Below are 16,836 nucleotides of genomic sequence, written 5' to 3'. Positions count from 1 at the left end.
AAGTGGTTTGTGATTATGGTCTTACATGAAACAATTTTATGTAGAGAGAAAGAGAGGAGACTACATTTATTGTCAAATATTCATTATCATTCATTTGTCTTTCTTTTTTCCTTCACTGTCTCTCTAGCCTTTTTGTATTTTGAAAGCCACCTCTGGACCTAGTGTTTGTGCTGTTCTTTACCCTCTCCTCAAATGGATAAATTATTTCTTTTTAATTGTAGTATAGTTGATTTACAATGTTGTGTTAATTTCTGCTGTACAGCAGAGTGACTCAGTTATACATATATATACATTCTTTTATAACTTCTTAAACTTTACATGATAGACAACAAGAATATGTTGGATACATCTGAAGTGAACGATTCCATTCAATCATCAGTCATGGGAATCCCATCTATTTCTCAATCTTTTAAATTTAAATATGGCTAATCTTTTGTTTATTTTAGTGTGTCTTGTGTATTCAAGTACATATATTTAATATTAGAGAGGCAACATAGTCTGTGAGAATATAGACCTTGGAGTCAAACTGACCTACATTCAAATGATGGATCTGTTACCTGCTCTTTGATTTTTTAAAAAATTAATTATTTTTTGGCTGCGTTGGGTCTTTGCTGCTGTGTGTGGGCTTTCTCTAGTTGCAGCAAGCGGGGGCTACTCTTAGCTGCGGTGGTGCGTGGGCTTCTCATTGAGGTGGCTCCTCTTGTTGCAGAGCATGGGCTCTAGGCGCGCAGGCCTCAGTAGTCGTGGTACGCGGGCTTAAGTAGTTATGGCGCATGGGCTTAGTTGCTCTGCGGCATGTGGGATCTTCCTGGACCAGAGCACGAACCCGTGTCCCCTGCATTGGCAGGGGGATTCTTAACCACTGTGCCACCAGGGAAGTCCCTGCTCTTTGATTTTTGGAGTTGGTTCTCGAACTTGTCTTAACCTCTGTCTCTTCATTTGTAATGTGGAGGATAATATATGTTAGGATGAGAGATATATATTTGGTATGTGCATGATTAGTATTCAATAAATAATAAGTATTTTCTTCGTATTTGCTGCCAGAATGTTAGAGCTGAAGCTGTGGCTCATCTGTGTACATACATGTAGGCATGATGTGTGCTTTGTTTAGTAACCTCACTCTTCATCTTACTTTCCTACCCTTCTTTAAATATGCCTTATTTTTTCTAATTATGCTTAATGAGTGTTTGTGTTTTGCTTGTTTCTTTCAGTCCATTTCAAACCAAGGCAAAACAAGTATATATTAATAAAATTAAAGTGGCGGGCTTTCCTGGTGGCGCAGTGGTTGAGAGTCCGCCTGCCGATGCAGGGGACACGGGTTCGTGCCCTGGTCCGGGAAGATCCCACATGCCGCAGAGCGGCTGGGCCCATGAGCCATGGCCGCTGAGCCTGTGCGTCCGGAGCCCGTGCTCCTCAACGGGAGAGGCCACAACAGTGAGAGGCCCGCGTACCGCAAAAAAAAAAAAATTAAAGTGACAGATCCTATATCCTCATTGACTATGGTCATTTGCTGATTAAGATATTTTGGTTGCGTTAAGTTAGATTTATGTGATGTGGAAGGAAGCAACAGAAGTGTAGATAACCTGAACTTCTTTTCCCTTTTGCTCTTTTGTGAAATCTGCAGCCACTTTCTTACCTTGAGTATGAATCATTATTGTACGCATCCCTACAACTTTTATCGCTACTGGAAATAAGATTCAGTCACCTGTATTAAGGGCACCTCATTTTATTGATATAGGTAGGATTTAGAATGCTTTATTTTTATTACAGTTCTGAATAAACACAGGCAAATATTCAACACATATAATCCAACAGCCCTTAGCCTTCTGTTAATATAATTCTGTTTTGATAGTTCTTTCCATTTCTCTCCTAGAGAGTACTTTCCCTCTCATACCTTGAAACCATCACTTCTATTAAATATACCTTTCTAATATGATCTACCTTTGAATTTTCAATCTTTTACTGACAGTTCCCTTGTTGTACATTTCTACTTTGACACCCTGCTCATCTCTCAGACTTGATCCCCAAAGCTATTTTGGTTTGTCACTCCCCTACTGAATTTTTGTAGTCACTCAGGCTCAAACGTTGAAGGTAAGTTTATTGTGCATTTTAGTTGTCTTTAACAACATGAGCAATATCTTCTTAATCTTTGTGACTACAGCACCTTGCACAGCAAGCAGTAAATAATTGTTTAAAAAAGAATGAACTGACTAATCTTAATAAGCTAAACAATGAAGATGGAATTAAGAAAGGAATAAAGTAGATAATGAACAGAAGACCTAAGAAAGGAATTAACTCCGTATCTGTTTTCTGCTAGATCTTGGGCCCACAGTTCAGTTCTTGGTTTTTGTCACATCATACTGGACTATTGAAGCTCTCCCTTGACTGGATTTATCTCTCTCTTGCCTCCTTAGCCTCCTGTCTTCGACATTGTTCTGCTCCGCCTTGTCTCTCCTTTCTTCCTTGCCCTGTTTTATCATCTTCATAAATCTTAATAACCCTCAGATTATCATTTATTTTTTAATTTCCTTATAGTCTGTTTCCCTGTACTTGAATGCAATGTATTCCTGGCACTTAGAACAGAATCTGTAGTAATCACTGAATATTTGTTGATAGATCTAATCATGGTGAGTTTTGTGGACAAGAGACTGGTCTCCAGTTGCTGAGGAAACATTGTTCAAAAATCATTACTTGCTAACCATTCGTTCATTTATCCAAACTAATATTTATTGAGTTTGCAGTACCAGACACTGTTTTAGGCATTGGAGGTGCTGAGATAAACAGTCCAGTCAGAGAATCCTTGCTCTCTCATAGTGATTCTTTTAGAGAAAGAGAAAAAAATACATAACTAAACAAAAGATGATTTAGATGATATTATGTGCAAAGAGGAAAATAAAATGACATATTCTTGATTTAGATGGGGGCTTCCTTTGGGGTATTTAAGAAAATAGCTTCATGAGAAAGTTTGGGTATTTAAGCTATAAGTTGAATGCTAAGAAAAATCAAGCAATGTAAAGGTCTAGCTATAGAGTATTCCAAGCAAATGAAAAGGTTAGAAAGACCTTGAGATAAGAATGAATGTGGATTTTTTTTGTTTTTACCTTTCTAATTAAATTCCTTGATGGGAAGGACTTTTTAATAGTTAAAAAAAAATAGTTACTTGTATTTTTCACAGTTCATCTGACCCTTTTTCACATAGTGACATTTAGTAATTAATTTTACCATTGCTTTAGATATGGTTTATAAAATGCAACCATTTCCGAGGTCTTTTTATCAGAAGTATCTTAAATGTTGGGGGGGGCAATAATTTTAGGCTTCGGTGATAATTTCATTTTACTTATGGGTAAACCACACAACTCTTCTAATTGAGTCCTGACCAGTATATGAAATTATTTTTTTCTTAATATACAATGAATCTTTTTGTAAGAATTCAAAAATACTAATAAAAATTAAGTATAAACTCTCAAAATTCAATATACACATGTACTATATATATTTACATATATATTATTGTTTTGTGTGGGGTTTTTTGGTCAAGAGTATTTGCAGATATTTTTCCACGTCAGTAAATATAGGTTACAGTATTTTTAGGAGCTGTATAGTATTCAGTTGTGTGAATGAAGCATACTTTATGAAAAAAATTCTGTATAGTTCCTTATTGCTTTTGTTTAGAATTTTTCACTATTTTTTTGAAGTACATTGTCAGAAATAACATTCAGAGCTCTCCTTAGATAAATATGTAGACGTGAAATGGTTTATCAGAAAGATTATAATGATTTGCATTCCTAAGAACAGTGCATAAATATGCCTATTTCATGTATACTGGGTTTTATCAGCCTTTACTATGTTTGCCAATCTGATGTGCAGAAAATCTCCTTAAAAGAAAATGTGTATTTCTTTGATTAAAAGTGAGATTGATTGTCATTATGTTACTTGTCATTTATATTTTGAGAATTGCCTGTTGAAGTCTTCTGCTCATTTATTATCACTGGATGTATTTTTTAAAGGATTTTTTTTACAGTTCTTATATACGGATAATAAGTCTTTGTCATTATTGAAAATATTTTTTCTTAGGTGGAATTGTTGAAATGTATATTGTACTTAATGCCACTTGGAAGTTTTTATTTTTTAATGTTTATCTTGTCAAAATTAATATTTCTTAGTCTTTTAATTTGTCATACTTGTAACTCAATTCTGTGCTTCTCATACAATAAAACTTTTACTACTTTTAAAATAACATATGCAGTTGCACAACTGTATAGATACATTTTTTCCATTGACAAACTCACAGCCATAAATTAGTAGGATTTTAAAAATTGATTAATGATTAGCTAAAAAAAGCTCCAAAATACTTTATTAGTGTCCTGTTTTGTATTCTTTAGTTGCTTTATGTGTAACTTATATCTTATTTTTAAGATTAATAATTAGGACCTCAGGATGCGGGTTGATAGGGACTACATTTTCTTTTTTTCTGTGTACGTGTTCCTGGCTTACCTACAGTATAGCCCAGGGATTGAATTTAATTTATTATCTGTGTGAGTCGGGATTCAGTTGCAGATAACTAACAACCATAGATATTGTTAAGTAGAAAGGGACTTTATTCAAAGAGGTGCTTACAGAAGTCATCAGAAGTATTAAAACAACGGAGCAGAACTGACCTCAGCTGTACTCAGAAAGCTAGGAAATGAGGAAGCCACTATCGCTGGTGCTGCTTCCAGGCTCATACCACCTGCGGTGTATGTAATCCAGGAATCAAGAAGCTGCTACAACTGTTGGCTTCAGGGCTAAGGTGCTTTTACTAGAGTTGCAGTGACAACACAAATGCCCTGCACTCTGCCTCACAACACTTTAAAAAGTAGTGCCTGGGCACTGGGACCACCGAAAACTTAAGTACTTCTGTGTACATGTTTGCCAGCAGAAATAAGCTAGTAGCCAAAGCCTCTGCCTTAGTTAGACCTTCCCAGTTTCACGTGTGGGAATTGATGAACTTAAATCACATCCAGAACCTGAGATGTAAGAGAGTTTGGGAAATGTAGTTTCTTTTTAGCTGGTAAGCTTCTGTAAGAAAGCAGAAGGAGGGTAAAAATGGACATTGAATATTAATTGCTCATATTCACCACAGTCATTATACGCATGAATAATGAAAACTGGCTTACAATTTTGTTTTTCCTATTCTTAGATTAATTTATATGAAGAATTTGATTTTTTTCCCCTGCTTTTCAGCACTTGCTAGAAGTAAAGTCTTTAAAGCACCTGACAAGACTGACCCTACAGGATCGCATTACCAAGTCTCTTCTTCATTTGCACAAGAAGAAGAAACCTCCCAGCATCAGTGCCCAGTTTCAGGTTGTTTCCTGTTTTACCTTTTTGTCCTTTTATTTTTAACAAAGAGGAATTTGTTTTGTTCAGATTGACATTGTAAGGTCAAAGTGATCTGCAAGATACCTGAATGGGATATGATTCATGTGACTAAAAAGCTATACTATAATGGCCATTTTGGATGGAAGTACCAAAGATGGGGAAAAAATGTCAAGTGCTTTTGTTTTTCATCCTTGTATCTCTGGATAGTGCATATCCCAAAGAGTAATTTATTATTTTCAGTGTGAGGAGAAAAGCATCAGAAAATTGACTGCCCAGATATGGTCACTGTTAACATAATGATGTATATTTCTCCCTATATATTTAAACCTCATGCTACTGCCATCAACATTTTAACTCAATGGAATTGTAAGTTTTTTCTTGATTGTTTATTTTAATTTTGTGTATATAGGAATCCAGTTCCTTTCATTGTAACTGGGCATTTAGGAATAAATATGATCATAATCAATTAACCAAATAACCTCCAGAATAACTTTACAAAATTCTCTTCGAATTCTTCCCATTCTTCTCAAATCATCTCTAACATTCTATTCATTTGCTAGATATTTATGAAAAAGAGCTGAAAATTTTAAAGGAAACAGTGCTTTACATAATTTTACTCTACCTCATGCTTTTATCACAGAAGTGTCGTTCACTGTTAACTAAAAATTTCTTTATCTGCCGATAGCTATACTTCTATGTTATCACGTTTTTCAATGCTCCTGTTTAATCCAGGATACCTGAATGTAAATTATCTACTAACATATCACTGGATATGATCTTGTTTGATTTATAAGCACAGTTCTTCAAACTGTAGGCTAGAAATGTCATTTTATTTTAGACAATTTTCACGGTAGGCCTAGACAAAAATTTGATTCTATAAAAGCTACTTGGTCAAAGTGCTCTTTAAAAAAAAAACAGCAACAAAAAAAAAACAAGATCGAAGAGCCAAACAACTTATAACTTATTAGGTGCTAATAAAGTTAAAGGAAAGACAATTGAATATATAATGGAAGCTCTGCCATGAATTAAAAAAAAATCCTTCTTAAACCACAATCCTATGGGTTAATGGTATTTGATTATTTAAAAAAAGAGAGAGATGTTGCTTGACCAGACAGGTCTGTCTATACCTCGGTGGTGTCTTCACATCCCAGAGTTTGGGTTTTCACTTCATGGATTTAGAAATGCAAAGATGAATTTACAGGGAACAAAAATATCATGCTGACTGATAAACTATAAACACTGCTGTAAAACAGTATCAAAGTTTATTAATATACAATGAGAAATAAGAGTCATAGGCAGACTTGTTATAATTTTTAGTTCATGATCACATTTCCTCCTGATTAGCAGATCAAGGTGGGAAGCCAAATTCTGATCAAAAGGTAACGTGGTGAGCTTGGTATCTGAAAAGGAAGCATTAATCTCATAATTATGAAGGGTAGAACCATTAAGCTGTTGTGTCCTTTATTTTGTTACCTTGGATCTTTTACAGGTGCCTGTATACCAAACTCAGACTTTAATCTGAAGAGTACACATTATAGCTACTACAAGAAAACTTAGTTATAATTACAATCCTATCATGTCCCTTAAAATCCCCCAAATTCAGGAATTATGGATATTTTCAAATTAAATTCATGTATTGTGTTTAACATTTGCAAAAAGAGTCATCTTTAATGTTTCTAATACATTGTTAAGTATTATAAAAGTAATGAGTACTATATTCTCCAGATCCTTTACTAAAAATTTATATACATACATTATTTTTCCTCCAATTCTGTGAGATAAATACTGTCATTCTTATTGTACAGGTGAGGAAATTAGAAGTGATGGAGATAGATGGCACCCAGCTGTCTTTGACTTCATACACTTCTTGTGAATGAATATTTACTTTCATCAAAATGAAATCATAGAACTCATGAAGGATTAACCGATACAGGAATTGCCCTTCTGCTATAAACAACTAGAAAACTGGACAAAAGATAAGAATAGAATATTTTTAGATATTAGACAGTAAACACTGCAGGATTATGATCCCTGAGAAGAGGGAAATTGAGGCAAGTCCCAGGTTACTGCATAAAGGCAATTTGCTATAGCCCAGGGAGAGGGAATCCAAACAAATGCCAAGGTTTTGCTCTGGACCTGCCCTCACAAAGCTTAATAAAAGCAAGTCTTGAAAGAATCAGAGTGATCCTTTATAACTTAACAGCCCCAGGGGAAAATGTCTGTTGCTCTTTAAAGAAATATAACAAAATCCAACAATGTAAAATCACACTAGCATCCAATCTGAAATTATTAGGCATGCAAAGAATCAGGGAAAAAACAACCCATAGCAAGGGAGAAAAAAATCAATCATTAGAAACAGATCTAGGGACTTCCCTCCTGGTGCAGTGGTGAAGACTCCATGCTCCCAATGCAGGGGGCCGGGGTTCTATCCCTGGTCAGGGAACTAGATCCACATGCATGCTGCAACTAAAAGTTTGCATGCTACAACTAAGGAGCCTGTGAGCCGCAACTAAGGAGCCTGCCTGCTGCAACTAAGACCCAGTGCAACCAAATAAATAAATAAATATTGAAAAATGAAAAAGAAACAGATCTAAAAATGACAGAGATTATGGAAATAGCATTTAGATGAGGATCTCAAAATAGCTATTATAAATCATATAAATATGTCCGAAGAAAAACATGAATAATGATGAGAAGAAAATAGAAGATATGAAAAAGACTCAAATGGAACTTTCAGAGATTAAAAATGTAATATTTGAAAATAAAAATAAGCTAGATGGGATTAACACCTATTTGCCGAAGTAGTGAATTAGAAGTTACATTTACTTTAAAATAAAGTGCAGAGAGAAATAACAAAGATGGAAAAAATGAAAAAAAGCATTAGTAACTTGTGGGAAAATATTAGATCATTGAACATAGGTGTAATTGGCATCTAAGAAGGAAAGTCAAGAGAGGGGGATACAGAAAAAAATTTGAAGAAATAATGACCAAAATATTTCCTTATTTTTATGAATAATATAAGCTCAAAGATCAAAGAATCTCACCAAATCCCAAGCAGAACAAACCTAAAAACACCAATACACATCACATCAAATTGCTAAAGCCAGTTAAAAAGAGAAAATTTTAAATACAGCCAGAGAAAAAAAGACAACATTTATGTGCCATGAAATGAAGATAAGAATAACAGTAGGTTTCTCATCAGAAACTATGAAAGGCAGAATTCAAGAGTAGTATTTTTAAAAAACTGAAAGGGGGAAAAAAACCGTCACTCTAAAATTCTGTGCACGTGAGTATTGAAGGTTATATAGAGACTTTTTCAGACAAACAGAAGTTGAGAGAATGCATTGCCAGGAAATCTACATTATAGGAATGTTAAGTTTGGGATAAAAATGATGAGAAAACCATAGATTTTGGATCTATACAAAACACTAAGATTGCCAGAATGATAGAAGTGTAATTAACTATAATAAATACTTTTTCTCTTCTTTTAATTTTTTAGAAAGATAATTGACTATAGAAGAAAAAAATAATAATATATTGTGAGGTAAAAATAAAATGTATGACAAAAGTAGCACAAAAGGGAGGGGCTAAATGTAAGTTTATACTGTTGTGAAGTTTATACTGTTGTAAAGTTACAGCATTACCTGTATACTGTATACTATACAGGTAATGGTGTAGCATTATTTGAAGGCAGACTGTGATATGTTAAAGATGTAAAGTCTTGAGAAATCCTTAAAAAAATAAAAGCTTATCATAGGTAATGAGCTAATAGCAGAACTAAAATGGAATCATAAAATACAGGTGATCCTTGATTGAACTGCAGGGGTCCACTTACACATGGAATATTTTTCAATAGTTACACTACAGTTTTACACGATCAGTGGTTGGTTGAATCTGAGGATTCGAACTCCAGGTAGGGTGGAACCAAGTATACCGGGGGCCAACTTTAAAGTTACATGTGGGTTTTCAACAGCACAGAGGGTCAGTACCCCTAACCCCTGTGTTGTTCAAGCGTAAACTGTATACTCAGTTTTAAAAAGACAGGATAAAAGAAAGAGCAGATTAAACAAATAGAAACAAATCACAAGGTGGTAGACCATATGTATATTTTTCTTATTTCAGTGGTTAGGTAAATAGCCACCCTCACCCTACTCTGGATTATTCTCTTTTGAGACTTTGTCTACTGCCAGCAAATGTTAGTATCCTTTTAGCCACCAGACTGTCAAATTAAGTAGCTAAAGTCTTAAGTTATGAGCGAGATGATACAACTTGATCATAAGGCAAAAACTATGCATTGTTTTTGCATAGAGCTGTATATGAAAGGAGGCCACTTCATAGGTACCATGTGTCTGCTCAATTAATGCTTTGAAAGGAGTTTTGTGGCTTTCTCTTAGGATAATAGGTCATGCACATGCTGTTGCTGTTATATCTGCTGAAACATGTGGATAAAACTACTGCCCCTCTCTTGGCCTGACAAGACACGCATGCCTAGCTGCTCAGAGACCCACAGATTGCTGGGAAATATATCCACCACTACATCATTAGTCAGTGTAGTCCTTTGCTTGTAGTGGTGGAAATTCTAAGTGTTTCTCTTCCTTGGCTAAGGGTTTTTCTAACTTTGGGTTTTTTGGCAGAAATCTGAGTTCTCTGTGTAAAAGCCCATCGGTTTGAAGAAAATAATCTACTTCTAGTTCTACCTCTGGAACTAAGAATTAAGTCATTACACAAACTCAACCAAGCTGATTTTTATTCTCGAAATATGTATCTATGTATTCTGTTTTCTACAGTAGATACATATTGGTTTTATAGTGAGAGGAAAAGATGTCTAAAGAGGATTATTTTTTTCAAAGGTGGTTTATTTATAGCAGCAGAAAGTGAACCAGTGGTTGCCTGGGACACTGGGCGGGGGCAGTTTTTCACTGCAGATGGGCAGGAGGGGACCTTTTGAGGGGATGCGTGGAAGATTTCTAAATCTGGATTGTAATGATGGTTGCACAATTGTATAAATTTACTAAAAAAATCATTGATCTATGCACTACAATGGATACATTTTTATAGTATGTAAATTGTAATACAATAAAACTGTTAAACACAAACTCACTACTAAGAGAATGAAAGGGCAAGCTACAGGGTATATGCATATACTTGTAATAAAACTGAAAAAAGACCTTATATGTGGAAAATATGAAAAATCACAAATCAGTTCTTGAAAAGACAACCTAATAGAAATGGGCAAAAGTCTTGAACAAGCAAAACTGTCTTATATCAAAAGATGTTATCCAAAAGGCCAATAAGCCTATCAAATACATCCTCAATATTATTTATTATTCATCAGGGAAATGAAAATTAAAACTGCCTGTAAGGCAATAACACTACACACTTTCCAGTGTGGCTGAAATAAAAAAGATTGATTATGCAAAGTATTGGCAAGGATGTAGAGCAACCAGAATTTTTATACACTGCTATTTTTATACACTGCTATTGAAATATAAATTGATGCAGGCATTTTGGAAAACAGTTGAAAGACATGTAGAAGATTGTTCATAGCAACTTTATTCCTAACAGCCCAAACTTGAGCAACCAGATATCCATCCTAAACAGATAATTTAACTGTGGTATAGTCATATAATGAATCACTACTATATAGTGCTGAAAATGTACAAGATACAATTGTATGCAACAAATACAAGATAGTACATAGTGTATCTTTCTCTTTATATAAAGTTTAATAGCAGGTAAACTGACTTACCATCTTGGAAGTAAGGATAATGGTTACCCTTGGTTGAGGTGTGGAGGGTGGAGGCAGGTAGCCTATGTACAGTGATCTTGCTAAGTTCAGTGGGATGGAGCACAGAGGGACTTCTAAGGTTCTAATATTTTATTCATTGATTTGGGCTCTGGTTTCAAGAGTGTATTCCCTTTGTGAAAATTCATCATACTGCATATTTATGATTCAAGCATTTTATATTTTGTGTATTATATTACAGTAACACACACGAAAAGAACACCTAAAAGTAAGAAAATGTGTATGTTGATGTAATATATATGACAGCAATAACAGGAGTCTGTGTGATTGTAAGGCTTCTAAATTTTACTTGAAATCATAAAATATTGACTCTAAGTATACTGTGCGATTAGCTTAGTATATTGTTATCTGTTGAGCAGACACACACAAAAAAAACAATACAAAGAGATGTAGCTGAAAAGCCAATAGATAAATAGAATACTAATAAACAAAATATGTTATCTGACTGTAATTAAACCAGAAATCAATAAAATAAAGATGACAATCCCCAAATATTTGGCAAATTAAAAAGACATCTAAATAAAACATGAGTCAAAGAGGAAGGACAATTTAAAAAATATTTTAAATGGAATGAAAATAAAATATCACAGTTTGTGCAGTGCAGCTAAATCAGTACTCCAAGGTTAATTTATAACATTAAATGCTCTTATTAGAAAAGGAGAAAGGCCTTAAGTCAGTAATCTAAGCTTCTACCCTAAGAAACTAGAAAAAGAAAAACATTAAACCCAAAGCAAGCAGGAGTGAAATGTTAAAGTAGAAATCATCAGTGAGATCGAAAAGAGAAAAATAATAGAGAAAAACCAATGAAATAAAAAAACTGGTTCGTTGAAAATATCAGAAAATTTATAAACCTCCAGTCAGACTAATCTGGAAAAAAGAGGCAAAGCACAAATTATCAGCATCAGGAATGAAAGAGGGAACATCACTACATACTCAAACATTAAAATTGAAGCAGGGGATTACTACCTTCCTTGATACCCTACTGGATGTTTTCCCAAAGTTACTCTGAGACTGCATGAGTTTGAATAAAGTTGTTTCATGAAATGTGAAGAAAGGTAAAAAATTTATTATAGACTTAGATTACTATAAAATATATCTGCAGTATTTGCTATTGCCAGTCTGTCAGCTGGTTAAACTGGTTAAATGGTTAAACTGCCATCCTCGTCCTTAACTGGCCTCAGTTTAATCAGTATGGCAGTGTACACAATGTGCTTTTCAGAAACAAACCTATTTCTATGTATACCACTTTTTTTTTGCATATTTTACCAACATTGTTGTTTATATTTATAAACCATTCGTTGCCAGTTTGGAATGAGAGTAAGTGCTCATTATATTGCTTTGTATTGCAGGCCTCATTAAGCAAGCTGATGGAAACACTTGGTCAAGCAGAACCATATTTTGTAAAATGCATTCGCTCTAATGCCGAAAAGGTAAAAATGTCTGTAAATAAGAGCTTCTAGCTCAGCTTACTTCAAACCAAGCTTTAAATTCTAAGAATAAGTGGCGGGGAAGAGCTATCTATAATCTTTGTAAGGAAAACAGTGTTCTATATTTTCTATGAATATCCTTATTTCCTCACTTAGCTGCCTGAAAAGTATTTATATGGACTCAATTTAGCATCTCCTAGAATTTAGCATCTCCTACAGAAGCAAAAATCTCTTGAAATTCCATCATATAAAAGAATTTTATGCAACTTTTGTTACCCGTACCAAGGTTAATCTCTCTTGTTTAGATATAAGGTATCAGTTATTCTTACAGAACTTGCGTGGCATTTTTCATGTTTAGAGATTCTTGTCTCTTCAAAATAGGGAAGATACTCAACATTCTTGATTTCTTCTTGTTTTATATGACAGTTCCCCTTATTAGAGCTTTGCAAAACATATCTGTTAAGTGTGAACAGTTGTCATCTTTATGTCCATCATAGGAAAAAATAGTTCTAGCCCAAACTGCTAAAATGTCATAGGAATTAGTTTCAGCTTTCTTAATTCTTAATAAGCAGTCTCTAGCTCTGCTAGTTATAAGCTTTGTGATCTTAGATGAGTTACTTAATCTTTCTATGCCTTAAATATTTTCATCTGTGCAACAATATACTGGAATTGTAGGACCAACCTCATAGTGTTTTGTGAATACATATGAGTCAATACCTATAAAGTACTTAGAATGTTCCTGGCCCATACTAAGCACTTAGTAAATGTTAGCCATTCTTTTATAGAGACAAAAGAGGAAACCATTTTATTTACAGTTAAATAGAAGTTTGAGTCCCTGTTATTCTTGCTATGCAAAGCGTTCAATTAATGAAGTATTTAAGGGCACAGAATAAGTACTAAATAAATATTAACTGCTATTATTATTTAACGTAAGTTGCCCACTTGACTTTTTTTTTTTTTTGACAGCTGGTATGCCCCATCTTTCTGCAGGAAAATATTTAGGATTGCCTTAGTGGATCATTGAAAATAGTATTTAGAGAATAGGGAGAAATATCAGAAGCTCCAAATACAGCCTCTTTTGAATGTCTAAAAATATGCCTATGAGATACCTAGGAGTGACAAAGTGTCATGACTGGTGATGATTGAATGCCTCCCTTTAGCCTCTTCCCTATTGATGCTTATACAATGAGAGATCAATTCTCAGGGATTATAGGAATTTTTTGTTTTTCAATGTGTCATACCAGTATCATCAGCAAAAACTAGGGAAGTAAACTTCTTTTAACCTTGTACTAGTCATACAAGAAGAAATATGTCAGCTCTCAAGTTAACCAAGGCAACTGGAAGAGTGTGGGGTAAGTCGTTTCTGAGTGAGATTGTAGATAAAATCTTACTTAATAAAAATATAGACAGTCTTGACTATGTATAAGTAGGTTAATCTTGTTACAAATTTTATAGTGACTAGACTGTGTGGCCTGTGGGCAACTACATTCCTTTTGAGCTTTGAAGGCCCTCTTCTTCTGCAAGTAGAGAAGCCTGGAAGCTTGTGTCTCTTTTTTCCTTTTGGTCAGGCAGTTAGAACTTTTCTGAAGCTACCAGCTGGGGAGGTAAGATTGTCCCATTACCTCTGCTGTATCTTAACCAGACAGCCTCCAGTCAATTCCTAGATATTCAAAACTTAACTACACTTGTAAGACAAACATTAATTTGGAGATCTATTCTCCTGGGTTAATCTTTTTTCCATTTGCTTTGTTTTAGTTGCCGTTAAGGTTCAGTGATGCCTTGGTACTTAGACAGCTTCGGTATACTGGGATGCTGGAGACAGTTCGAATTCGCCAATCAGGATACAGCTGCAAATATTCTTTCCAGGTTATGCTTTTATAGTGATATTTAAATATATTTGTACATCAAGTAAAGTATTCCTATGCCTTGCTTATTTTTTATTTGGGTCTCACTTGTTGTTTATTTCTCCTGATTCTTCCTTTACATTCTGTCTTTTGTATACAGAATTGAAGAGGGATAGAGAATGACAACAATCTCATTAAGCTTGTGTTGTAATAGAATCCACTACTTGGTTATTCTCATTTGATCTGAATGTTTGTTAATATAAGTTTACTCATAACATGGCAGTTCTTCACACTGATTACGCCAGTAATTGAAATACTTCAATCAGAACTATCTAGTTCAAAAGAAAAGATCCCATTTAATTTTTCCTAAAGTCTTCTCAGCAGGATTTTCTTACATAGGAGGCTGCCAGCAAGGCTCACAACTGTTCTCATCAGCTACTGCTGCTATGGATATAGAAATTATTTTGAAGCTTTTCAGCAGCTGAGCAGGTCTTTACTGTTGAGTGAAAGCTTTATTCTCAGTTGTACCCTGAAATAGCTGTCACCTTTGCTTATTTTTCTGCTAAAAAATTCAGATTTTTGTTAAATAACCTTTTCTTTGGTCTTTAGTACAGCTTTCTCAAAGGGGGAATTAGCTTCTGCCCTTCTTTTCTTCTTTCATTCCCCTTTGATAACAGAATATGTAGGAATCACTATCTCCCCCCACCATTTTACTAATTAACCTTTTGAAATATTTTAAATTAACAAGTAAATTCTTGGTTTCACACTGTTTAAAATAATGAGAAAAAGATCAATAAAAGGACAATTAGCTAATTTAGGATTTTGTTTACATATGATTCTTTTGTGATTTTACAACATTTTCTTTTCGCTTTTCAGGATTTTGTGAGCCATTTCCACGTACTTCTTCCCCGAAATATTATTCCATCCAAATTTAACATTCAGGATTTCTTCAGGAAAATAAATCTTAATCCAGATAATTATCAAGTTGGAAAATCCATGGTAAATATAATATATACAGCTTTTGCCAGATTGAGTGCATTTTTGTATATAAGTAATAATGGCAGTCTTTGCCGAGGAGAATGTTTATAAGAAAGATAGTGTACCAGATTTCATAAGGAAATCAGTTAGGCCAAGATTTTTACTTAATAATATAGTCAGTATTAATCAAATAGATTATAGCCAGTGCTCTAGTGCTGCCTATAATTTTAACTGCTTAAAAAGCATTTCTTCCTAGGTATTGCACTGTAATTATCAACTCAATTTGTCTAAAGTGACCTTATCCAGATTCCCCTACTATCTTTAACTAATCAACTAGTCTTTTTCTCTGTCACCTTTCTTCTAGTTTCTTAGGCTAGAAACCATAATCATATTTTGGCTTACCCTTCACTTTAATCATTTTACAAAGTTCTGTTTCTGTTTTTTTCCTTATAAATGTTTCTCACATCTCTCCCTTTTTCTCCATTCTTACTGTTTCCATTTTAGTTCTGTTTTGTAGCTCTCACACATTTCTCTTACAGTAAACAGATCCATCATCTACTGCCAGTCTATTTTTATTCCATTTAACTCACTCTACCCATAGTATCAAAATCATCATCTTAATATACTTTATGTCAGCCTCCTGCTCAATAATAATCCCCTTATAATTTCCTCATTAAATCTAAACATCTTTCTCTTTTTCAAGAATCTCCATGTTGTGACTTCACACTGTTTTTTTCTTTTTTTAATAAATTTATTTATTTATTTACTTTTGGCTGCAGTGGGTCTTTGGTGTTGCGTGTGGGCTTTCTCTAGTTGCGGCGAGCAGGGGCTACTCTTTGTTGCGGAGCATGGGCTCCAGGTGCGCGGGCTTCAGTAGTTGTGGCATGTGGGCTCAGTAGTTGTGGCTCGCGGGCTCTAGAGCGCAGGCTCAGTAGTTGTGGCACACAGGCTTAGTTGCTCTGTGGCATGTGGGATCTTCCCGGACCAGGGCTTGAACCCATGTCCCCTGCATTGGCAGGTGGATTCTTAACCACTGTACCACCAGGGAAGCCCCACTTCATGCTATTAATTGTTCCATTGTCCCAGTACGTATCTTTATTCTTTTTTTTTTTTTTTTTTTTTTTGCGGTACGTGGGCCTCTCACTGTTTTGGCCTCTCCCGTTGTGGAGCACAGGCTCCGGATGCGCAGGCTCAGTGGCCATGGCTCACGGGCCCAGCCGCTCCGCGGCATGTGGGATCTTCCCAGACCGGGGCACGAACCTGTGCCCCCTGCATCGGCAGGCGGACTCTCAACCACTGTGCCACCAGGGAAGCCCCTATTCATTTTTTTATAATTTTTTTTTTTTACATTTTTAGAAATTTATTTATTTGGCTGCGTTGGGTCTTACTTGCGGCAGGCGGGATCTTCGTTGTGGCACAC

The 16,836-nt window shown here is 34.9% G+C and overlaps 1 protein-coding gene across 2 annotated transcripts in view; it reads left to right on the top strand.

Moving 5' to 3' along the window:
- The window catches only part of MYO9A (myosin IXA), a 221,325-nt gene that overhangs the window by 118,098 nt on the left and 86,391 nt on the right, over positions 1 to 16,836 (top strand). For both annotated transcript variants that reach the window (XM_082648185.1, XM_082648184.1), the window contains exons 18-21: positions 5,224 to 5,346; positions 12,517 to 12,597; positions 14,350 to 14,460; positions 15,315 to 15,437. In XM_082648185.1, the coding sequence (XP_082504311.1) occupies positions 5,224 to 5,346; positions 12,517 to 12,597; positions 14,350 to 14,460; positions 15,315 to 15,437 (438 nt within the window). The remainder of the gene's footprint in view (positions 1 to 5,223; positions 5,347 to 12,516; positions 12,598 to 14,349; positions 14,461 to 15,314; positions 15,438 to 16,836) is intronic.

Source organism: Grampus griseus (genome assembly GCF_964374135.1).
Source record: "Grampus griseus genome assembly, chromosome: 2".
Classification (NCBI taxonomy): Eukaryota; Metazoa; Chordata; class Mammalia; order Artiodactyla; family Delphinidae; genus Grampus; species Grampus griseus.
The sequence above is the reverse complement of the archived record's forward strand: the minus strand, read 5'-3'. Positions and strand labels throughout refer to the sequence as shown.